This window comes from Mus musculus, chromosome 8, assembly GCF_000001635.26.
Source record: "Mus musculus strain C57BL/6J chromosome 8, GRCm38.p6 C57BL/6J".
NCBI classification, from domain to species: Eukaryota; Metazoa; Chordata; class Mammalia; order Rodentia; family Muridae; genus Mus; species Mus musculus.
This window is the reverse complement of record NC_000074.6, coordinates 86,017,360-86,035,051: the sequence shown is the minus strand read 5'-3', so window position 1 is coordinate 86,035,051 and position 17,692 is coordinate 86,017,360. Positions and strand designations below refer to the sequence as shown.

Sequence of the window (17,692 nt, the reverse complement as noted above, 5' to 3'; positions counted from 1 at the left end):
GATTTTACTATGGCAGTCCGAGATGTCCGAGACACCATTTAACAGGAAGTGAAAGGTGCAAGGGAGAAGTTTTGGTCTGATAAACATTAACACAGAAAATGTAAGAGTTTGATGAGACAACTGAACTTGGAGTTCTGAAACTAGAGCACTGTGCCTCACCCCCCTTCCTCCAGACCTAATCAACAGAATGGAGGAGAGACAGATAAGGACACTTCACTTCCTCATCTCCCATCAAAGGCTCTTCAAAACAATGATTTTGGAAAGTGCCAACATGATGCTAATGAACTTGTCGTAATCACCAACTCTTCAGTATTGTCACAGCAATGCTAAAGTCTGTACCTCTAACACCCATGACCTTCTCTGAGTACTAAATATACATATCTATATCTATGTCCATCTCTACAGACATACATCTGAACCCAACAAATCTCAAAGGCCATCTAGGGCATCAGAAGACAGGATTCATCTGGGTCATAGTGGCTCACAGAGGCCAAAGCAACATTAAAGGCCGAGCTGAGGAAGGCCTGATAGCACACCTTCCCAAGGGTTTTCTCCTATTAAAGTCTGACTGACAGGCCTACAGAAGAAGGCAGTTGATTGTAGGTCTTTACAGTAATGGCCTGTCAGGAACTTGATCTATTTCAACATGAAAGCTGGCACACAGATCAATAATGAGACAGCAAATCAAATCATTACAAGGCTAGGATAGCACCCCTGTAGCAGGCTGACTGCTCAGTGAAGTTGAAGACACTGCACTGGCAGGATTAGCCTTGGAGAGAAGAGAAGACACTGTGCTGCGGGCTTAGAGAGGAGCTGGAGCAATGTGTGATGCAAATCAAGAAACCTTGAAAAAGACTCAGGAAGGTTAAAGCACAGATAAAAGTGTAGGCAGCACGTGGGAATTAAGATGTATTGTGATTGTGCTTAAAGCACAAGCATTCAGCCTAGCCAAGTGAATGCTGGCATTTCAAGAAGAATGTGACAAAAATCGGACCAGTCAATGTTTGATCATGATTAGCACTAAAAGAAAACAGTAATTGAAAAAAATCCATATAAGAAAGAATACTCACCTGACATGCTGGCATCGTGTAAAGAAGCAAGCAAGCAAACAAACAAACAAACAAACAAGTACGTTCTCTAAATCTCCCAACTTAAAAAAAAAAACACACACACACAATAAGTGAGTGTCTTAGAAGCAGTGATAGATAGGTTCAACAATTTATAAAGAATTTGGCCTTTAAAAACCGTATTGAATAATTAAAAATGTTCCATGGACTGATTCAAGGCAACCCTTTATAAAGAAACATACTGAGTATATGTTTGCTGCTGCCAATAATAAAGGTGTGCATACAAGGGGCAGTGGGGTTGCCTTAAGGACCTTAGTAAAAACTTACTAAGCATGAGGTAAATGTAATCAGAGCACGGGAAAAGAGACAAAACTGTGTAACTGCAGTCCCGGGGAGGTAAAGTCACCGCCAGGCTGACTGACTAAGGCTTCCTCACATGGCAGTTAGATTTTGAAGATCCAGAGCCACAGGACCTTGCGTTATTTATTCACTGTCCACAGCTCTCCCTGACTTAGCAGCCCTCTTTAGCAACCATTCTTTTTGTTGTTTTTGTTTTGAGAATAGGGCCTCACTGTGCATCTCTGGCTGGCCTGGAACTCACAGAGATCTTCCTGCCTTTGACTCCTGTGGGCTGAGACTAAAGGAAAGCACCACCACCACACTCAGCCTCGGCATCCATTCTTGACAGACCAATCACTTCCACCAATCCATGAACTAAGAGTACCATCAGCTGCCGCCTGCCACCTACAGTAGAGTGTTCCAAGCCTTGCTGTCACCTGTCTACTTTGTGCCTGTCCTCTAGGTCTAGACGGGAGGAGCCTTGTGCTCTCATTGGAGACATGTACCCTGGAAGAGGAGTCCTTTTGGGCTGTATTTGGAACTATATAGATTTATGACTTTGTTTTGTTCTAAAGAAAGCTAACACACTTCCTTCCTTAGTGCTGACTCAGGCAACCTGAACCCACCTTCCTAGATCACAGTCACACTTATTTTGACTTAGAATAAACTCTTACTTGTTTTGAGGTTGAGAGCTGTGTTGTGCCGTATCTGTAGTCTTTTCCTCTTCCGAGGGGGTTTGACAAGGTCCACTGACTGAATACTACTTGATGCCTATAGCTACCTACTACAGAAATGGTATTCTAAAACCTGTGTATGAACGTCATGAACAATAACCGTGGGCACAGGGTTGGGGGAGCCTTCAGGATTTGACATACGCTTTGTAAGATTCAATTAGGAAACGGGAGGTGAAATCATGCCAAATAAAGCAGATAACCGTGTTGGGATTTTGAGTTTCCGTATGTAATACTTTGGGGATCATTCCTGTGGACCCTAAAAGAGGACCAGTCTAGGCTAAAAGGGGTGGCTCTTCCAGGATGTGTCTCCATCAAGAGCTCGATCAAGAGGACCTATGTGTGCAATGTGTTTGAGCAAGAGACATCTGGGGATGTTTTGCCTTTGGACTTTTGGGATTTGTGGGAATTCCCCAGAGGAACTGTTTTCTAAATGTCACAAGGAGAGTACCTCACATATCAAATGTTAACCATGATGCTTCAAACTACACTCAAACTCTTTTTCCAGAGTGAGCAGAACAAAACGTGACTCTGAGGAATGAATCTACACTAGCTTCCAATCCTGAATCTTGATTCTATGACCATGGGCACTATTAATTTCACTATTTCTGCTGGCTTGTCTGTAAGCTGGAGGTTTTCAAATGTTCTCATATCTATCCCAGGGGCTCTATCTAGTATTCAGAGTTCTGTTCTCTAAGAACAAGGAAGAGTAACGTATGTGTCCAAGTCAGTCTCATGACATGGCCGCAGACCTAGGACTAAGGTTCAAGTCTTCCTGCATGACACTGAGTTGCTATCTAGAGAGGTGAAGCAGATGGTAGGAGCAGCCTGAGTGCAGGGAATGTAGGGGTTCCTTAGGAGAGATGAATAGCAACTCTCTACTTATCTGTACCCCATCATTTCCCCGTGCCGACTTACTAAATGGGCCCCATAGGTCCAGTGTGGATCCACTAAGCAGGAATTTGGGCATCTACCCTATGTGTACAGAGAAAAAGATAAAGGGTCGTTTCCTGAAAATTATTGCTTCAAACTGCAAATAGTGACCTTGAAAGTATGAACAGGTAAGTCATTTATAAGCTCTTCTTGACTAAGCCAGACTGATCTATCAACAAGTAGAAAGATGTATACTTTACAGCTTCTTAATGTGTGGGTAACATGATGAAACTCTCCACGTTAGAAGTAATTTCCAGTATCACAAGGAGTGAAAAGCTTGCTCTTAGATCTCCAACTTTTCAAAGCACCTTACTCTATCTCCTAGAGTATAGAGGAGACTTAGAACTAGTTTCAAATCATACCATTTCTTGTCACATATCAAGTAAAGGTATAAAATCCCATTTTGTATGTTTCCTTATAACCTTGGACATTCTTAATTTATAGCTTCAGGATAGTGTGAAATTAACATGAGTTTAATGGCAACCATACTTCAAATTTTGAATTTTGGTGGTTGTCTGGACTAGTGATGTGTAAAATCAAACTTTCTCATGGTTCTGGGTAGCAGTGGTGAACTATAGGTCCCAGCTAATGACAGAATCACAGGCAAAGAATTGATAACTTACAATGTACTCATAGCTTGTGGTGCATACTCACGGTTTGCAGTGCGTACTCCTGGCTTGCAGTGCTCACTCATAGCTTATAGTGCATACACATGGCTCACAGTGCTCACTCATGGTTTATAGTGCACACTCATGATTTACAGTGTGCACTCCTAGCTTACAATGTACACCAACGGCTTACAGTGTACACTCCTGTCTTACAGTGTACACCATGGCTTACAGTGCACACTCACGGCTTGCAGTGCACACTTATGGCATGCAGTGCTCACTCATAGCTTACAGTGCATACACATGGCTTACAATGTGCACTTATGGTTTATAGTGCCCACTCATGATTTACAGTGTGCACTCATGATTTACAGTGTAGACTCCTGACTTACAGTGTGCACTCCTGGCTTACAGTGTGCACTCCTGGCTTGTAGTGTACACTATGGCTTACAATGTGCTCTCCTGGCTTAGAGTGTGCACTCCTGGCTTATAGTGTACACTATGGCTTACAATATGCACTCCTGGCTTACAGTGTGCACTCCTGGCTTATAGTGTGCACTGCTGGCTTACAGTGTGCACTCATGGTGTTGCAGACAGTATGGACAAGTAGCTATTATCACATAAGCATCTGAAATAAAAATTAAAAAGTTGGAAATCAACAAATGAACATATATTAATAAAGGCACTTGCCATCATGCCTGACAACTTCAGCTCAATCTGAGACCCACAGGGTGGAATGGGGAAATTATTCCCCTAGTTGTCCTTTGACCTCTACACGTGTGCTATAATGCAACAGTGTCAGCAATGCCTTCTGTTACCTCGCCTGCACTAGGTCTCCAAGCATTGCTTCTGCAGTGCCCTCCCACTTGCAAGTTTCCAGTTACACACACTCTCTCTAAAGGTAAAAAAAAAATTGCTTAAATCTAGGAGGAATTGATATGAGAAACTGTAAAGTTTTTTTAATCATTCATCCATCAGCAAGTAGAGTAGAAACTGTATTTATTCATAATTACACACCCATGCATCTGCAGCAAACAAATAATAACTGTATATTCAACAAATAATAACTGTATATTCTTCCCAACAGTTTGTTACTCTTTATGCTCAGAAGTCAACCAGAGTGTTTTGGATTAGGGCATATTTATATGCCACTTGTAATATGCTTTCTGGGTTGCCCTAGCCTTTGAAGTATTCCCTTCTCACTTGGAGTACTGAGCCACCCAGGGCGAAAGAACACTAAGGAGCAGCACCACAGAGCTTGTCACACTCCTCGTCCTTCTCCATGAAACCCTTGGTTAGGGATGTTTGGACAACTGGCACCTTTCAATTTCTTGCCCAAACCTAGAAGAGTGACAATTCAAAACTAGATTTTGGTACAAAACAGATGTAGAATATTCTTAAAATGTCAATTTCTAATTGAATTGTGTTCCCTGAAATTTTTTTTTCATGGCTCACCCATTTTATTTTTAAGAATTTTGATTTTTCTGCTATGCCTCACTTGGGAAGTGAATACAGGTATGGCTGCTTTTTGGCCACTGGCCTTCATTTCTTCACACCAGCAGAGGTGGAAGCACCACAGCATGGAAGAAAGAGGCACAGCTCCCTGAACACGCAGACGTGGCTTTACCCGTGAAGGAGATCCCTACTGAGGACCACTTGACCACATCCCTATGCACACAGAGCACTTACCCAATGCGTATTTTCAGCATGCCGCTGAACAACTCAGGGCTGTTGGAGATGATCCAGCCGATGTGGATGACCAGTTCTTGCTGAATGACTGCCTCCCTCTCATCGTGGGTATTGCACTTATAATAGATTATGTTCTTAATCACTCTTGGAGACAGTGGGTTAGAGATGACCTCCTCTTCATGTCCAAAGGCACCTAGAGTTACCTATAAGTACCAGAATTTTACTGTTAAAAAAAAAAATTCTGAGTTACAAAAAAATAAAAAATAAAAAAAATAAAAATCAAGGCTCAGGATGACTGGCAGGCTGAAATTGCTCTATGTAAGCTAGGGAGTTAGTCAGAATAATTGTTCCTGATATTTATTAAAATGGCTTTCAAAGTATGACTCCCACTGGGGTCCATGATGGTTGAGTCTGGTCTAAAATGTAAGGGCTGGTGAGGGTCTCAGGGAAGTGAAGGTGAGTAGACATAAATAACTATTAATTTGGAGGGAAGGGGGTTAGTACTAGAAAGTCCCAGGGGAACCAGAACACATTCAGTGACTGTATTTTACTACACAGTTCAGCATTTGGGAGATCTATTTTTACAGTTTTTCGAGTAGAACCGTCTGCTCTTGAATAACACTGTAACCCTTCCAAAGTCAGGAGGAAGGCCATGTAGTTCCTGTGTAGCCCCCACTTATCCTGATCATGTTAGGTATACATGGAGGGTTGTGATCCATGGCATTGGATGGCTCACCTATAGAATGAATGGGACGGCTGGCTGCCCACAAGCCTGCGAAAGGAAAGAGCTCAGAAAACAAAGCAGGAAGTGCTGACAGAGCTGGCAAGAGAAGGTTTAGGCTCTCCTCCCTGCTTGGCCAGCTGCTTCTCAGAGTGCCTGCTGCTCTTGCTTCCTCCTCATCAACACTTCCTATCTCTTTTGGATGCAGCTCATAACTGTTCGAGGCAGGAAAAACAGCACCTCAAAGACGTGCTTTCCCAGAGATGAGGGCTAAGAACTTAAACAGCCTTTCCAGTTCTGGAAGGGCTCAGAGTAAGAACTGTGTTGGAAGCTGAGGCAGGAGGATTAGGAGTCTTGGCCAGCCTGGGCTACAGTGTGTGTGTGTGTGTGTGTGTGTGTGTGTGTGTGTGTCTCAACAGAAAACAGAAGGTACATAATTAGCTCCTGGAGATAATAGCAAATAAACTACTTTTATCCAAAAGCTTGAGAGAATTTACAAGTCTGAGCAAATCACACCACTTCAGGCTGGAACAGATCTTCTGAAATAGTAAATGCACACTTTGATCTATTTCCATTTCTTGGTCTGTGAAGGGATAGGAACCAGTGGATGAAGAAACTCCTGCCTTCGGTCATTAGGCTGAACCATTGGCATCTGGTTTCCTTATCCTTTGCAGTCAGGGAATGTTTCCCTGGGAAATGTACTGGCCTGATGGATAACAGTCCAGCCATAGCTGGAGGGCAGGCTCTAAGGCTTCTAGAGTGTGGGAGCAGGGTGGCTACAGCCTATGGATATTGTTCAGAATGGATAAGACAAATTCAAGCCCACATTCCTAGTGTCAGGCCAGTGACCCTCAAGCTCTAAAACCTATGACCAGAGGTAGTGGAATCAGCTATACTTCAGTGCTTTGGGGACTAAATGCACGGAGAAACATGTTTCCCAAAGCCTGGCTAACTTTCACAGTGGTAATGGCTGTGAAAGACTCTGGCACAGATAAAGATTCTGGTAATAAAGGGTACAGGGCAAATGACTTCCTGTCCCTTGATTTACTAAACCATTGACAGTGGTTTGACGTTTACCTCCTAATATGGAGCATGGAGAAACTTCATAGAAAGTAACTTTTTCTTAGTAACTTCTTATGGGTATAATTATTTTAAATTGTTAAACAACATCATAGGAGAAGGTAAATAACATTATTCTAACATTCCCAAAGCTAGATATCTGAATGAAATTATTTTAATCTTAATTAAGATCCCTGAAATATGAGCAATTAGTTGATGGTATTGAGGAAGTTAGAAAACTTCATTATTATTAAAGCTTACTATATTCCTAGATTAGCTGTCAGGAACACACAATAAACACATACATTCCAAAGGAGAGACAGAAAGCAACTAGATTTTTTTCACTGTAATCAAACAATAAATCAGCTACATGATTAGAGATTACAGAAAATGAGCAGCAGCAGCCAACACCACATGCACAGCTCAACCCAACCCATTTACCATCAAGGATTGTAGAAAGAGACACAGGACTGGAGAGGGAGGAGAGCAGAAAAGACAAAGAGGAAAGGAGGGAGGGAAGAAGGAATGGGGGAAGAAAGGAAGAAAGAGGGAGGGAGGGCGGGGGGGGGAATGAGGGCTGGAGGGAAGGAGGGAGAGAGAAAAGTGAGAAAGGGAAAGAGAGAGAGAACAGAGGAGAGAGACACGAGGGAAGGAGGGAAGGAAAGAGGAAAGATAGGGACTGAGGAAAGGAAAGGAAAGGAAAGGGAGAGAAGGGGGGAGACAGGAGAGAGAACAGAGGAGAAAGGGAGGGAGAGGGAGATGGAGATGGAGAGGGAGAGGGAGAGGGAGAGGGGAGAGGGGAGAGGGAGAGAATGAGAATATGAACTGTAGATGGCCCTGTGAGCAGGAGTGGCAGATTGACCGGGTGGGTAGGAAGCAGCTCTGGGAAGAGATGGCCTGAAGGGTGAGGAATGGAGGAGCAGGGCAGGCATGTCGATTCTGCCTCTTCCTGAACATTAATGAGTTTCTTAGGAGTGGTAAGGGAGCAATCAGGTGGAGTGGAAGCTTAATGTGTTCTCTGCTATGGACCTAGCTTTTCTCTGCCCATCACAAAGCTGTCTGAATGCCCCAGAAGGTGCATTTTCTACACTAGAATCTGCACTGAACTCAAGCAAACTTGGGGACTGAAGTTATAGTCCCAGGGTATAGGACAAAAGTGAGATGGCCCACTAAGTACTCTGCAGCTCTCAGACTGTACACGCTATTGTTTTTGCAGGAGGAAAGAGACTTTTGAAGAAATTCCCAAACCACTCACTGGTAATCTCTTTGTGGGCAGTCTATGACACCGACCTATACCAGATGTAAGTGTCCTAACTAGAAATTGTTGTGTCTGTGAGTGTGAAAAGCAGATACTTACCTGTTTGCCCTGCACTAAAACATTAGTAATGGATGGGGCCAGGCTGTCCACTACTTTATTTAAAAGACTTGCTGCACGGCGTACAACCGACCTGAGGGCAAAGAAGAAAGCAGGCCAGATCTTCACAAACAGAAAGACGGTGAATAAATGGTGCCCTTGATGGGGAACCGTACAATGTATGCAGTCAGGTCCTCCCATGATAGAGAGAAGCAGTGAACTGCCATTAGACCTGACCCTTGAAAGAAGACCATCTATAATTAGGGAAAGTCATGTCTCACACTCACCTCAGCCACCAAACTGTGGCAAAGGGCATCAGTGATGCCAAGATCAATTTCAAAAAAATAAGGGAAAGAAAAAGCAGAGTCTCTAGCTACTCTTTTAATTGGGATGGGAGAGGAAGGAATTAAGAGGGTACTCTGCTTCATATTAAAAAACACATAAAAAGGATCATGTGCCTGTGACTGATGACTGATTCCCATATCAATTTATACTATGCTTCTCTGTACAATATTATTTTTTAACTACATGTGTGAGTGACTGTGTATAGGTGAATGTGTGTGTGTGTGTGTGTGTGTGTGTGTGTGTGTATAAGCATGTGAGTGCAGGTGCCTGTGCAGACTGGAGCCAGAGTTATCAGCAGTTCTTAGCTGCTAGATGTGAGGAACCAAACCTCGGTCCTCTGGAAGAGCAGTGTGTGCTCTTAACTGGGCCATCTCTCTGAAGCCTTGAGTTATGTTTCTTTTGGTCCTGAATAATTGGATGCCTGGATTAGGGAACTCTACTGAGTTTCAGAAATGAATTACCCTCACTTTCTTTCTTGATAAAGACAGAATGTTGGGGGAAGGAATTCACACTTCTATTTTTACATTTCTGAAAAAGTCTTAGAATGTAGAAAGAACAGATTTATACCCCCCAAATTACACCACATGCAATATATAAGACATTTCCCCTCAAAAGTAAAAATTTATGTGAACATTTAGAGAGAATAAAATCAAAATGTAGGTTTGAAAGTACCATTTTTTAAAATTTCAGCATAACCACAGAAATTGGCCTATAACAAGCATTTATATTTCTTAATTACAACATGAAAGGACTAGTAGACAATCAAGCCAGTAGCTGACCGAGTTAGTGAAACAAATACTTCCCAGTTCTAGAGAGACACTTTTATCTGAACACCAAAAGATGCATATAACCCTTGGAACACAGATAAACCCACACATATCAAGCAACTGGAGTTTCCCAAACTCTGTGCATGTTACCTGTTTCCCATGTACCAGAAAGGTGGTAATGTGCGGGGCTATAGAGGAGGAAAATTTCTGGGTAAATGCAGCCCCGTACCGCACAGCCAGCCTGGGGGCAGTGGAAAGCCATAAAAGGGAGAATAGAATAAATTAAGCTTCCAGGGTTCTATTTGTTTAAATATAACAGTCAGCATTTCTAAATGTTTGCAACTTAGTGCTTTATCAAAGTCATAAGTATTATGCAGAAGCAAGAATTGGTTTTGCTTAGCCTAAACAATACTATAGGTACAGCAAAACACACTGCCTATAAGAACATCTACTGATTACTGTACTGAGAACTTACAGTGGAAATTTGAGATATGTGAACTGGATGGTCATTGTTTCTCTGGGCAGCGAGAGTATATTTGTCATAAAGTAGAGATGAAGCACTATTTAGAAAATTTGTCCAGTCCCTTATTTCAGAGAATAGAAACATGAGGTTTACGGAGATTGGGCCTCATAAGAAACTACTTGAGACGTAATTCCGTCAAAATGCAGAGCTGTATATTTGGGCATACTCTCCTCACTGTGACTGTAAATAGCTTTACTCATGGCTCCTTCAACTTAAGTGATGAGATAATTGCCTTTCATTATTTCTGCTTACAATCAAATGGTCTTTTAGGGCCTTCAAAAGGTTTTCTAAACAAGATGAAGTGATGGGTGATGCAGAAAAGCTGAATCATGATGCTGTCACCCCAGTGGGGGCTTTCTAGGCTCAATCCTGGGGGAGGCTTTTGTTTCTAGTTATTTTTCTTTAGTCTCCTGTGACATACGAATACTCTTCAAAAGTATGAAGTCAGGGTGCCATAACTTTAGAGTTTCAATGTCAAAATGATGATGAGTAACATCTGTAAGAATCAAATGTTGTCTTTAAGCTACTGAATACAACAGTACGACAACTATAACGTGACAAGGAAACTAATACAAACCAAAGCTTTTTGCTGCCAGCTCTTCTATACACTCTCTCAATGTGATCAGACACAGTTCCTAGACAGAGAATAAGAAAAGTCTTCACTGAAGAAAGTTTTTAATTAAATGTACAACATTTATTTCCTCTTCAAAAACAAGAGAAAACATCCTTGTATTGAACCGACCAGTTTAAATCTGCAACCCAAATGAGATTGTGTGTTCCCAGCACCTTTGCTACATGGTACAGTTTTCAAAATTCTAATTTTTTTAATATATGTGCTGCTGAAGCGAGCACCAAAATTCTATTTTTTAACTGATATGTAACTTTTTGTAAGTTTTTAAGCAAATAAAAGTATTATTTTACCTTTCAACATGAAACAGAACACATTAAAATTAGTCAACTGAGTAAAAGCCTACTTTTTAAATGGAAGTCCCTACGTCTCTGGTAAGTGTGTGAGGCTATGATCATTCTAATACTCTGGTTAGCACAGCCCTAGCATTCACACTTTGGCCATGTCTCACACGTGCTCTGCACTCTTGCTGGTTTTGTCAGTAAGAAACAGTGTGATATAATTGAGTGCCAAAAGTTAGCAAGGATAAGGAAAAAGATCTTTACATTTTTCTCCTCACTTATTTTTACAGTCTTAATTTAGATTAAATGATACCCTGGTCCCATAGATGCCTGCAAAAGCTGGGCCTGTTGGTACATGCTGTATTCCAGGCTACGGAGCAGGCTGAGGTGGGAGTGCTGCAAATGCAGAGCTTGCCTGGGCCAGAGAGGGTCAGAGGAGAGTGAGGGCAACTTAGTAAGAACACTTCAAAATAAAGAGCAATAGCGCGGGTGGAGATGCAGCTCGGTGCAGAGCATTTCTGCTTTGAGTCAGCACTGTTGGAATGCCAGTGGTTAGTGCATCTCCACTTTAACCAAATCAGCATGTACTGCTAGACAGGGGTTTGAGATAATCCAAAAAGTCCGATGACTGGAAATATATGTTTCAACATATCCTATATTCTTCTGTACTATAAAATGCCAGAAAAAGGTCATGATGTAGAACTTAAGGATTCCCCACAGCAACGACTGCATACAAATGTGGATTTCAAGGATCACCAGGTCTCCTCCACAGGGCAGTGTGGCCACAGACACACTTAGAAATGATTTACTTTTATAGATCACTTTCAGAGCAAAATTCTGTTCCAAACGACTACCACAAACCATCAAGAAGCCAGTTTCCATAAATATAACTATTCAATACTATTCTTGAGAAATTACAGGAAATAAAGCAGGAAACAGAAATGTCAACAAGCAACTAAGGAGTGAACAGAAGTTCAGGGTCCCAGGCGGAATCCAGGCTCTATGCTGAGCAGAGAAGCAAGGCACTGCCTGAGGGCAAGGGTGAAGGAGGCTTTCCATGTGAGAGGGTGGGAGATTTAATAGAAGATGAAATAACTCAGAGCAGTGGGCACTGTTATGTATGACTGATAGATATTCACATTACAGAGCCCCTTTTATAGATATGCCCCCTGCTCATTTACTCTTACCTTCCATTGTGATAAAGTTAGGGCCCTCTCTTTTGAGCAGTATACCCAGCAGGATGGTTTGACCAGCCAGACAACCGCAGTCCTGAAACATCAATTGGCATAAGGAACTCAGATAAAATGAGTTTTGATGACCATAGGACTCAAGTAATAATAAGCTCATGCTGCAAAGAGGGACCAGACTGATATGGAATGAAAGAAAGACACGATGTCACTGATACAGTAAATGAGATGGCGTTACAGACCTTGGTCTGAGATGCCTTGAAGGCAGAGAGGGCACACAAGTCAGTTTCTGGATATAGCAGGATTTAATGATCAAATGCTCCAATAAGCAAATAACTGAAGAATAGACTCTGTACTGTGTATGAATATTAATGCATCACCATCTGAGACTTGGCTAAGTCACTCTCCTCTTAATTTTACTTATTTATAAATGGGAGACCATTCTATTATCAGTAGAGATGGAGAGACACAGGAAGGGACACAAATAGAATTATATTATATTATATTATATTATATTATATTATATTATATTATATTTCAGGACACTGTGTATGTGCTTTGTGACTGCTATATGATATTGTTGTTTATATGGATTAATACGAAGTTAGCCGTGACTGTAAAGAAAGTATCTAGTTGACATGCTCAAATCTGTCTGGCCAAACGTGACTCAGAGTTTACAGCTCTACCAGTAAGGTTTCATTTCTTTTTTTATAAATCTGAATAATATCAGGACAGAGTAATACATCTCTAAACACTCATGTCGGTACAGTAAGAGGACTATGTGCCTCAGTGACTGGAAAGACAGAGCAGTCATTGGAGCTAACCTCTGGGGCAGGAGAGCTGTGGATGGGGCAGAGAGAGAAAAGAGAGCCGAAAGAACAATCTGAAGAACACAGAGGTAGCATCAGTGCTCATAGTCTAAGCTCCCATCTACAAAGTCTTGCCATCTTCACTCTTTATACATCCATACTGACTTTGGCCCAAGAGGACACCTTTTCACTACCTGACCTGGCCAGCCACCCATTTCTCTCAGAGGACACGAAGGCACACAGCCTGACTGAGAGGTCCTGTTCTGGCAGCCCCTCAGGGCTAGGTGTGATCATCTCTTGCTTACATTCAGCTTCTGAAGGATTTCGTGGGTGGATTTGTTTTTCCACTCGGTAATGGTGATGCCTGGCTCGTGTTGCGCCTCAGGAGCATCTGCGGTACTGCTCTGCCGTTTGACTTTTGAATGCTTAGGAAATTCTAGTTCTTCAAAGCTCTTAAATTCTGGAAGCCTGGAAATCAAAATAAAACATTTAAGATTTCCTGCATTCCTAATATAGTTGCAAGAAATGAGAAAAACTAAGTATAAGTAATTCAAGGGGCCTTACTTTTCTGTGTCACTAATTCGTAGAAAGTCAAGCTGCTCTACTACAGCTCCGGATATCAATGTCTGCAATGTGATGATTCAAAATGTTTACATCTGTCAAGCTAAACTCTCTGCTCATACTCTTCTATATGTTCACTTACATATAATTTTGAAGTAATTTCCTAAATGACCATTCTAAAATCAGAGATCTCTATATGTAACAAATTAAAACAGAATACAAACACCTATAAATAGACTGGATACATCAAACAACAAATTCATGAGTCATATTAAATAGGAAAGTCACCATGAGATGGTCTCTCTGTTCTTTGAATTACAGGCATGTGTTTATTTATTACAGTGCTGGGGATTGAGTCAAAGTCTCCATGATTGTTTAAACCACCATCTATATGTCTTTACTTTAAAGTGGGTACTAAAATGTTTTAGCATTTATTAAATGTTTAGAAAATAAGATGTTAAGATTTTTGGGGGGAAAGGCAGTAGAAAATTGAACCTTAGATCCTAATACTGTAATATTAATATATTTCAGGGCCATCCAGTGATGTAACAAACAAATCTCTTACAAGATCATGAAGGCTGTAATTGTTGAGGTTTGGTGTTTTGTTATCTACTGTAATGCTAAGTCGGTCCCCAGGACCTGGTTGTCCCAGAGTCAGTGTCCACATGCAGACCTTGCTTCTGAATGGTAAGTAAAGATGCCAACAGCAAATAGCTGGGCAGAGGAGATATAGGCGGGGTCTAGATTTCCCAGGCTTGGGGTCAGAGGAGAATCATGAGGAGGAGAAGAAGTTGCAGAAGGAAGGAGAAGCTGCCAAGGGTTAGGTGAGACATAAAAATATGGCCCCGAGAACTAGCAGATTGGAGTTAAGAGCAGTCCAGATGGAACTCAGTAAGTAATAACTCCGGGTTTTTGAAAGAAAACTAGATTCTAATAGCATGGAGGGTAGGTATCTGCCCAGCTCTTGTGCTGTTTATGGCTTATTGTAAACTTAAAGACTGTGTGTGTCTTTTATCCAGGAACTAAAGGGTCAAAGGCAGGGTAAAAACCCTAGGTTGGGATTAAATAATTTCTACAACAATAAATATCTAAGCTATTGTTTCTCTGCATTCTGGCATGTGGCAGCCCACATTTGGTCAGTCTATATTCCATTTCTTCTCAATTATATGTTCAGCAGACTAAATGAGTCTAAATTCAAACACCGTTTTTGTTTGTCAGTGGTTCGTGGTGAGTAGCGAGAATGGGTGAGAATAAACACTGGCTTTTTACCTATCTCTTCTGTTACTCAGAGAACAGTTAGAAACAAGTTGTAAGTTATTATTCTAAATTAGGTATTCTTATTAAAATTATCATATATGCAACATTTTCTCTCTGTTTGTTTCAAATATGAAGAAGCTGTGGGTAGGCGACACTGCTTTTGGTGGCAAATGAATCCATCATTTGTCTAGTAGAGACAATGATACAGGAATGACACATGACACCAATCTTCCTTGCAAAGCATAGATGAGAAAGCCAAATGTGCAACCCTGGTGCACACACCCCAATGAGCCCAGCTATAAGCAGACTGCTGTTAGATTATGCTGTTAGGGTAGGATCTTTATCTGCATGTATTGAATGGTGTTTTTTTTCTTCTTCTTTTTTATTTTATTTTTATTTCTTGAATGGTGTTTCTAACATACAAGCTCATACCTTAAAGCCGATAACCAATACTGGAAACACAAAAATAACTTATTTAACATTTTATATTTATATAGCTTACTCGTCCTTATTGGCTATTTCTGATCATAAGTAAATGTTTAGCTTAAGTTCACTGAAAATGCCAAATACTATCAATACTCTCTAGATTTCAATTTTAAAACATCACTTGGTATCAGAGGATATTAAACTAGTTGCAAATGCTTGACTTTTCTGGAAGAGGTGTATAAAGGAGGCGCCAGTGCTCTCGCTGGGGACCTATGGGTGCTCCCGTTTAGGAGTTGTGCTGGAAATGGATAGAACACAGCTTTCTCCTGGTTGGATGTTACAGTTCAGTGAACAAAACAGCATATGGCCAAGAGACAACCAAAATGCCTGTAGAAGCCCAAGATTGTCATTAGTCTATGATGGACTTGTTCCTACAAATACCAAAATAAAATTAAGCTACCAAGGTCTAAAATTCTGTTAAGCAGCAGCCACTGTTCAAGCCCCTGATGAGGACAATTGGGCAAACCGAGGCAGGACAACAGGAGTGAGAAGGTAGGCACAGAATGAAACTGTAAATCACATTAAGAAGCATAGCAGATTAACTGTCCTGAACCAGAAACATTGAAGTTTAGAAGGCTACCTGTAAACGATCAACATGAACTTTGACTCCTCCAATTATTCCCTTTTTAAAGGCTGCCAGCATGTCTAATATTGGGTTGAATCTGCTACCTCTAGAATAAAGAAGATAAACAAAATAGTCTTATTAGCAATATAAAGTGAAATTAACAAAGAAATATTTGCTATATATGCAAAATAACTTGCAACGTGCTAAGAATAGCAAAATACCAGGAGGCTCAGCCTTCAAGTTTTCTGAATTAATGCCACAAAGCAAGTGAGGCTTAATTTATTTTCTTTCTTTCTTTTTTTCTTTCTTTCTTTCTTTCTTTCTTTCTTTCTTTCTTTCTTTCTTTCATTCTTTCTTTTTTTTTTAAAGAGAAGCATTTTATTTTTAATTCTGTGATGTGTATGGGCATGCATGTGAATGCAGAATCCATAGGTGAGCATGGGATCCCCTGGAGCTGGAGCTGGAGGCCATTGTGAGCCACCTGGCATGAGTACTGGGAAGTGAACTCGGGTTCCCTGCAAAAGCTGTGTGGGCCCTTAACTGTGGAGCCATTTCCTCAGTCCCATGGCCTACTTTTTGAATCAACCTACCTTATGTTGTCTTCTCGGATGAGAACAAGAAAAAGTGGGCGTCCATGCATTTTCCAATATTGCTTAATGAACTGTAGTGCGTTCTATCAAAGAAAATAGATTGAGGTAGGATGTCATAGAATAGTGTCTGAGATCAATGGGATCCTTAACTGAGAGGCAAAGAGCCTATAACAGTTTTAATAGTTTATAATCAAACTCTGGGTAATTTAGGCTACTTAGAAGCAAAGTATCATTTTCATTTTAAACCTTGCACTATGTTGTGAGGCTCATATTTATACATGCCTTTCTCTTTTCCCTCTTGTCACGTCTCTTTCTGGCCTTAGCAAAGTACAGCTCATAAGTGAATTGAGGAACAACTACTCCCATGCTCTATCATTTAGAAGACTGTCACCACTTTTCAGTGTGGATTCGTACAAAGAAGGGGAAGAAAATGAACCGTATCTGTAGAAACCATCAGTGATGTGTGGAGAGTGCTGTGATTGCTAAGGAGTCTCATCACCATCACGTAACTTTCCACCATTCATCTGACACTTTTTGACTGTTTTACATGTATTCATTCATTGATTACAGGGCACAGCCCTTTTATTATCTGGTTTTACAGATTAAAAATCAGAAGTGTAAAAGAGCTAAATGACTTGCCTGAAAACATACAGCTGGTAAATACAGTAAAAAAATTGAACAGACACAGTTTGGCTCCAGGTGTTATGAGCACATCTTCCTTCTCTTCTCACAGAGTAGAGTGGAACAGATCTTAACCAGTTATGGGTTAGGTGGAACGCTACTAGACAATCTTCACAAGTAAAATTACTCTAATTCAATTTTTTTCTCAAAGGGAGATGAACTACTAGTATCATACAATCACAGTTTTAAACAGTATCACTTCTATAAGAGTGTAGTTTTATTTTAGTGTAGCTAGAATTCCAAACTCTACAAAGACACTATTTATTTTCAATTTCTACTTGGTGTAACCTAGCATCATGGACACCCAGGAATCCTCCATCTAAAGACACCTGTCAGAAACCAGTGTGAACAAGGTCACCTCTGCTCAGCACTACCTTTATGTCATCTATGAGCAGCAGAACGTCCTGAGACATGTAGAAATCACTCAGGTCAAAGATGATAGGGTAACAAACCACAGTCTTTCCTAGAATGCGATAAATCTGCAATAGGAAACAGAAAGCAAACATACAAA

The 17,692-nt window shown here is 41.0% G+C and overlaps 1 protein-coding gene across 11 annotated transcripts in view; it reads right to left on the bottom strand.

Annotated features, from left to right (window-relative positions):
* The window catches only part of Phkb (phosphorylase kinase beta), a 223,399-nt gene that overhangs the window by 29,200 nt on the left and 176,507 nt on the right, over positions 1-17,692 (bottom strand). For 8 of the 11 annotated variants that reach the window (XR_878767.3, XM_006530532.4, XM_006530533.4 and 5 more), the window contains 9 exons: positions 17,556-17,660; positions 16,501-16,583; positions 15,926-16,016; positions 13,606-13,667; positions 13,347-13,509; positions 12,233-12,314; positions 10,714-10,771; positions 8,505-8,595; positions 5,368-5,570 (listed from right to left, as the gene is read on the bottom strand). Coding sequence is in view for 8 of the 11 variants with exons in the window: in XM_006530532.4 (XP_006530595.1) it covers positions 5,368-5,570; positions 8,505-8,595; positions 10,714-10,771; positions 12,233-12,314; positions 13,347-13,509; positions 13,606-13,667; positions 15,926-16,016; positions 16,501-16,583; positions 17,556-17,660 (938 nt within the window). In the remaining 3 variants the exon portion in view is untranslated. Of the gene's footprint in view, positions 1-5,367; positions 5,571-8,504; positions 8,596-9,763; positions 9,855-10,713; positions 10,772-12,232; positions 12,315-13,346; positions 13,510-13,605; positions 13,668-15,925; positions 16,017-16,500; positions 16,584-17,555; positions 17,661-17,692 lie in introns of all 11 variants that reach the window. The other 3 variants (XR_001778385.2, XR_001778386.2, XM_006530531.4) reach the window with 2 other exon arrangements.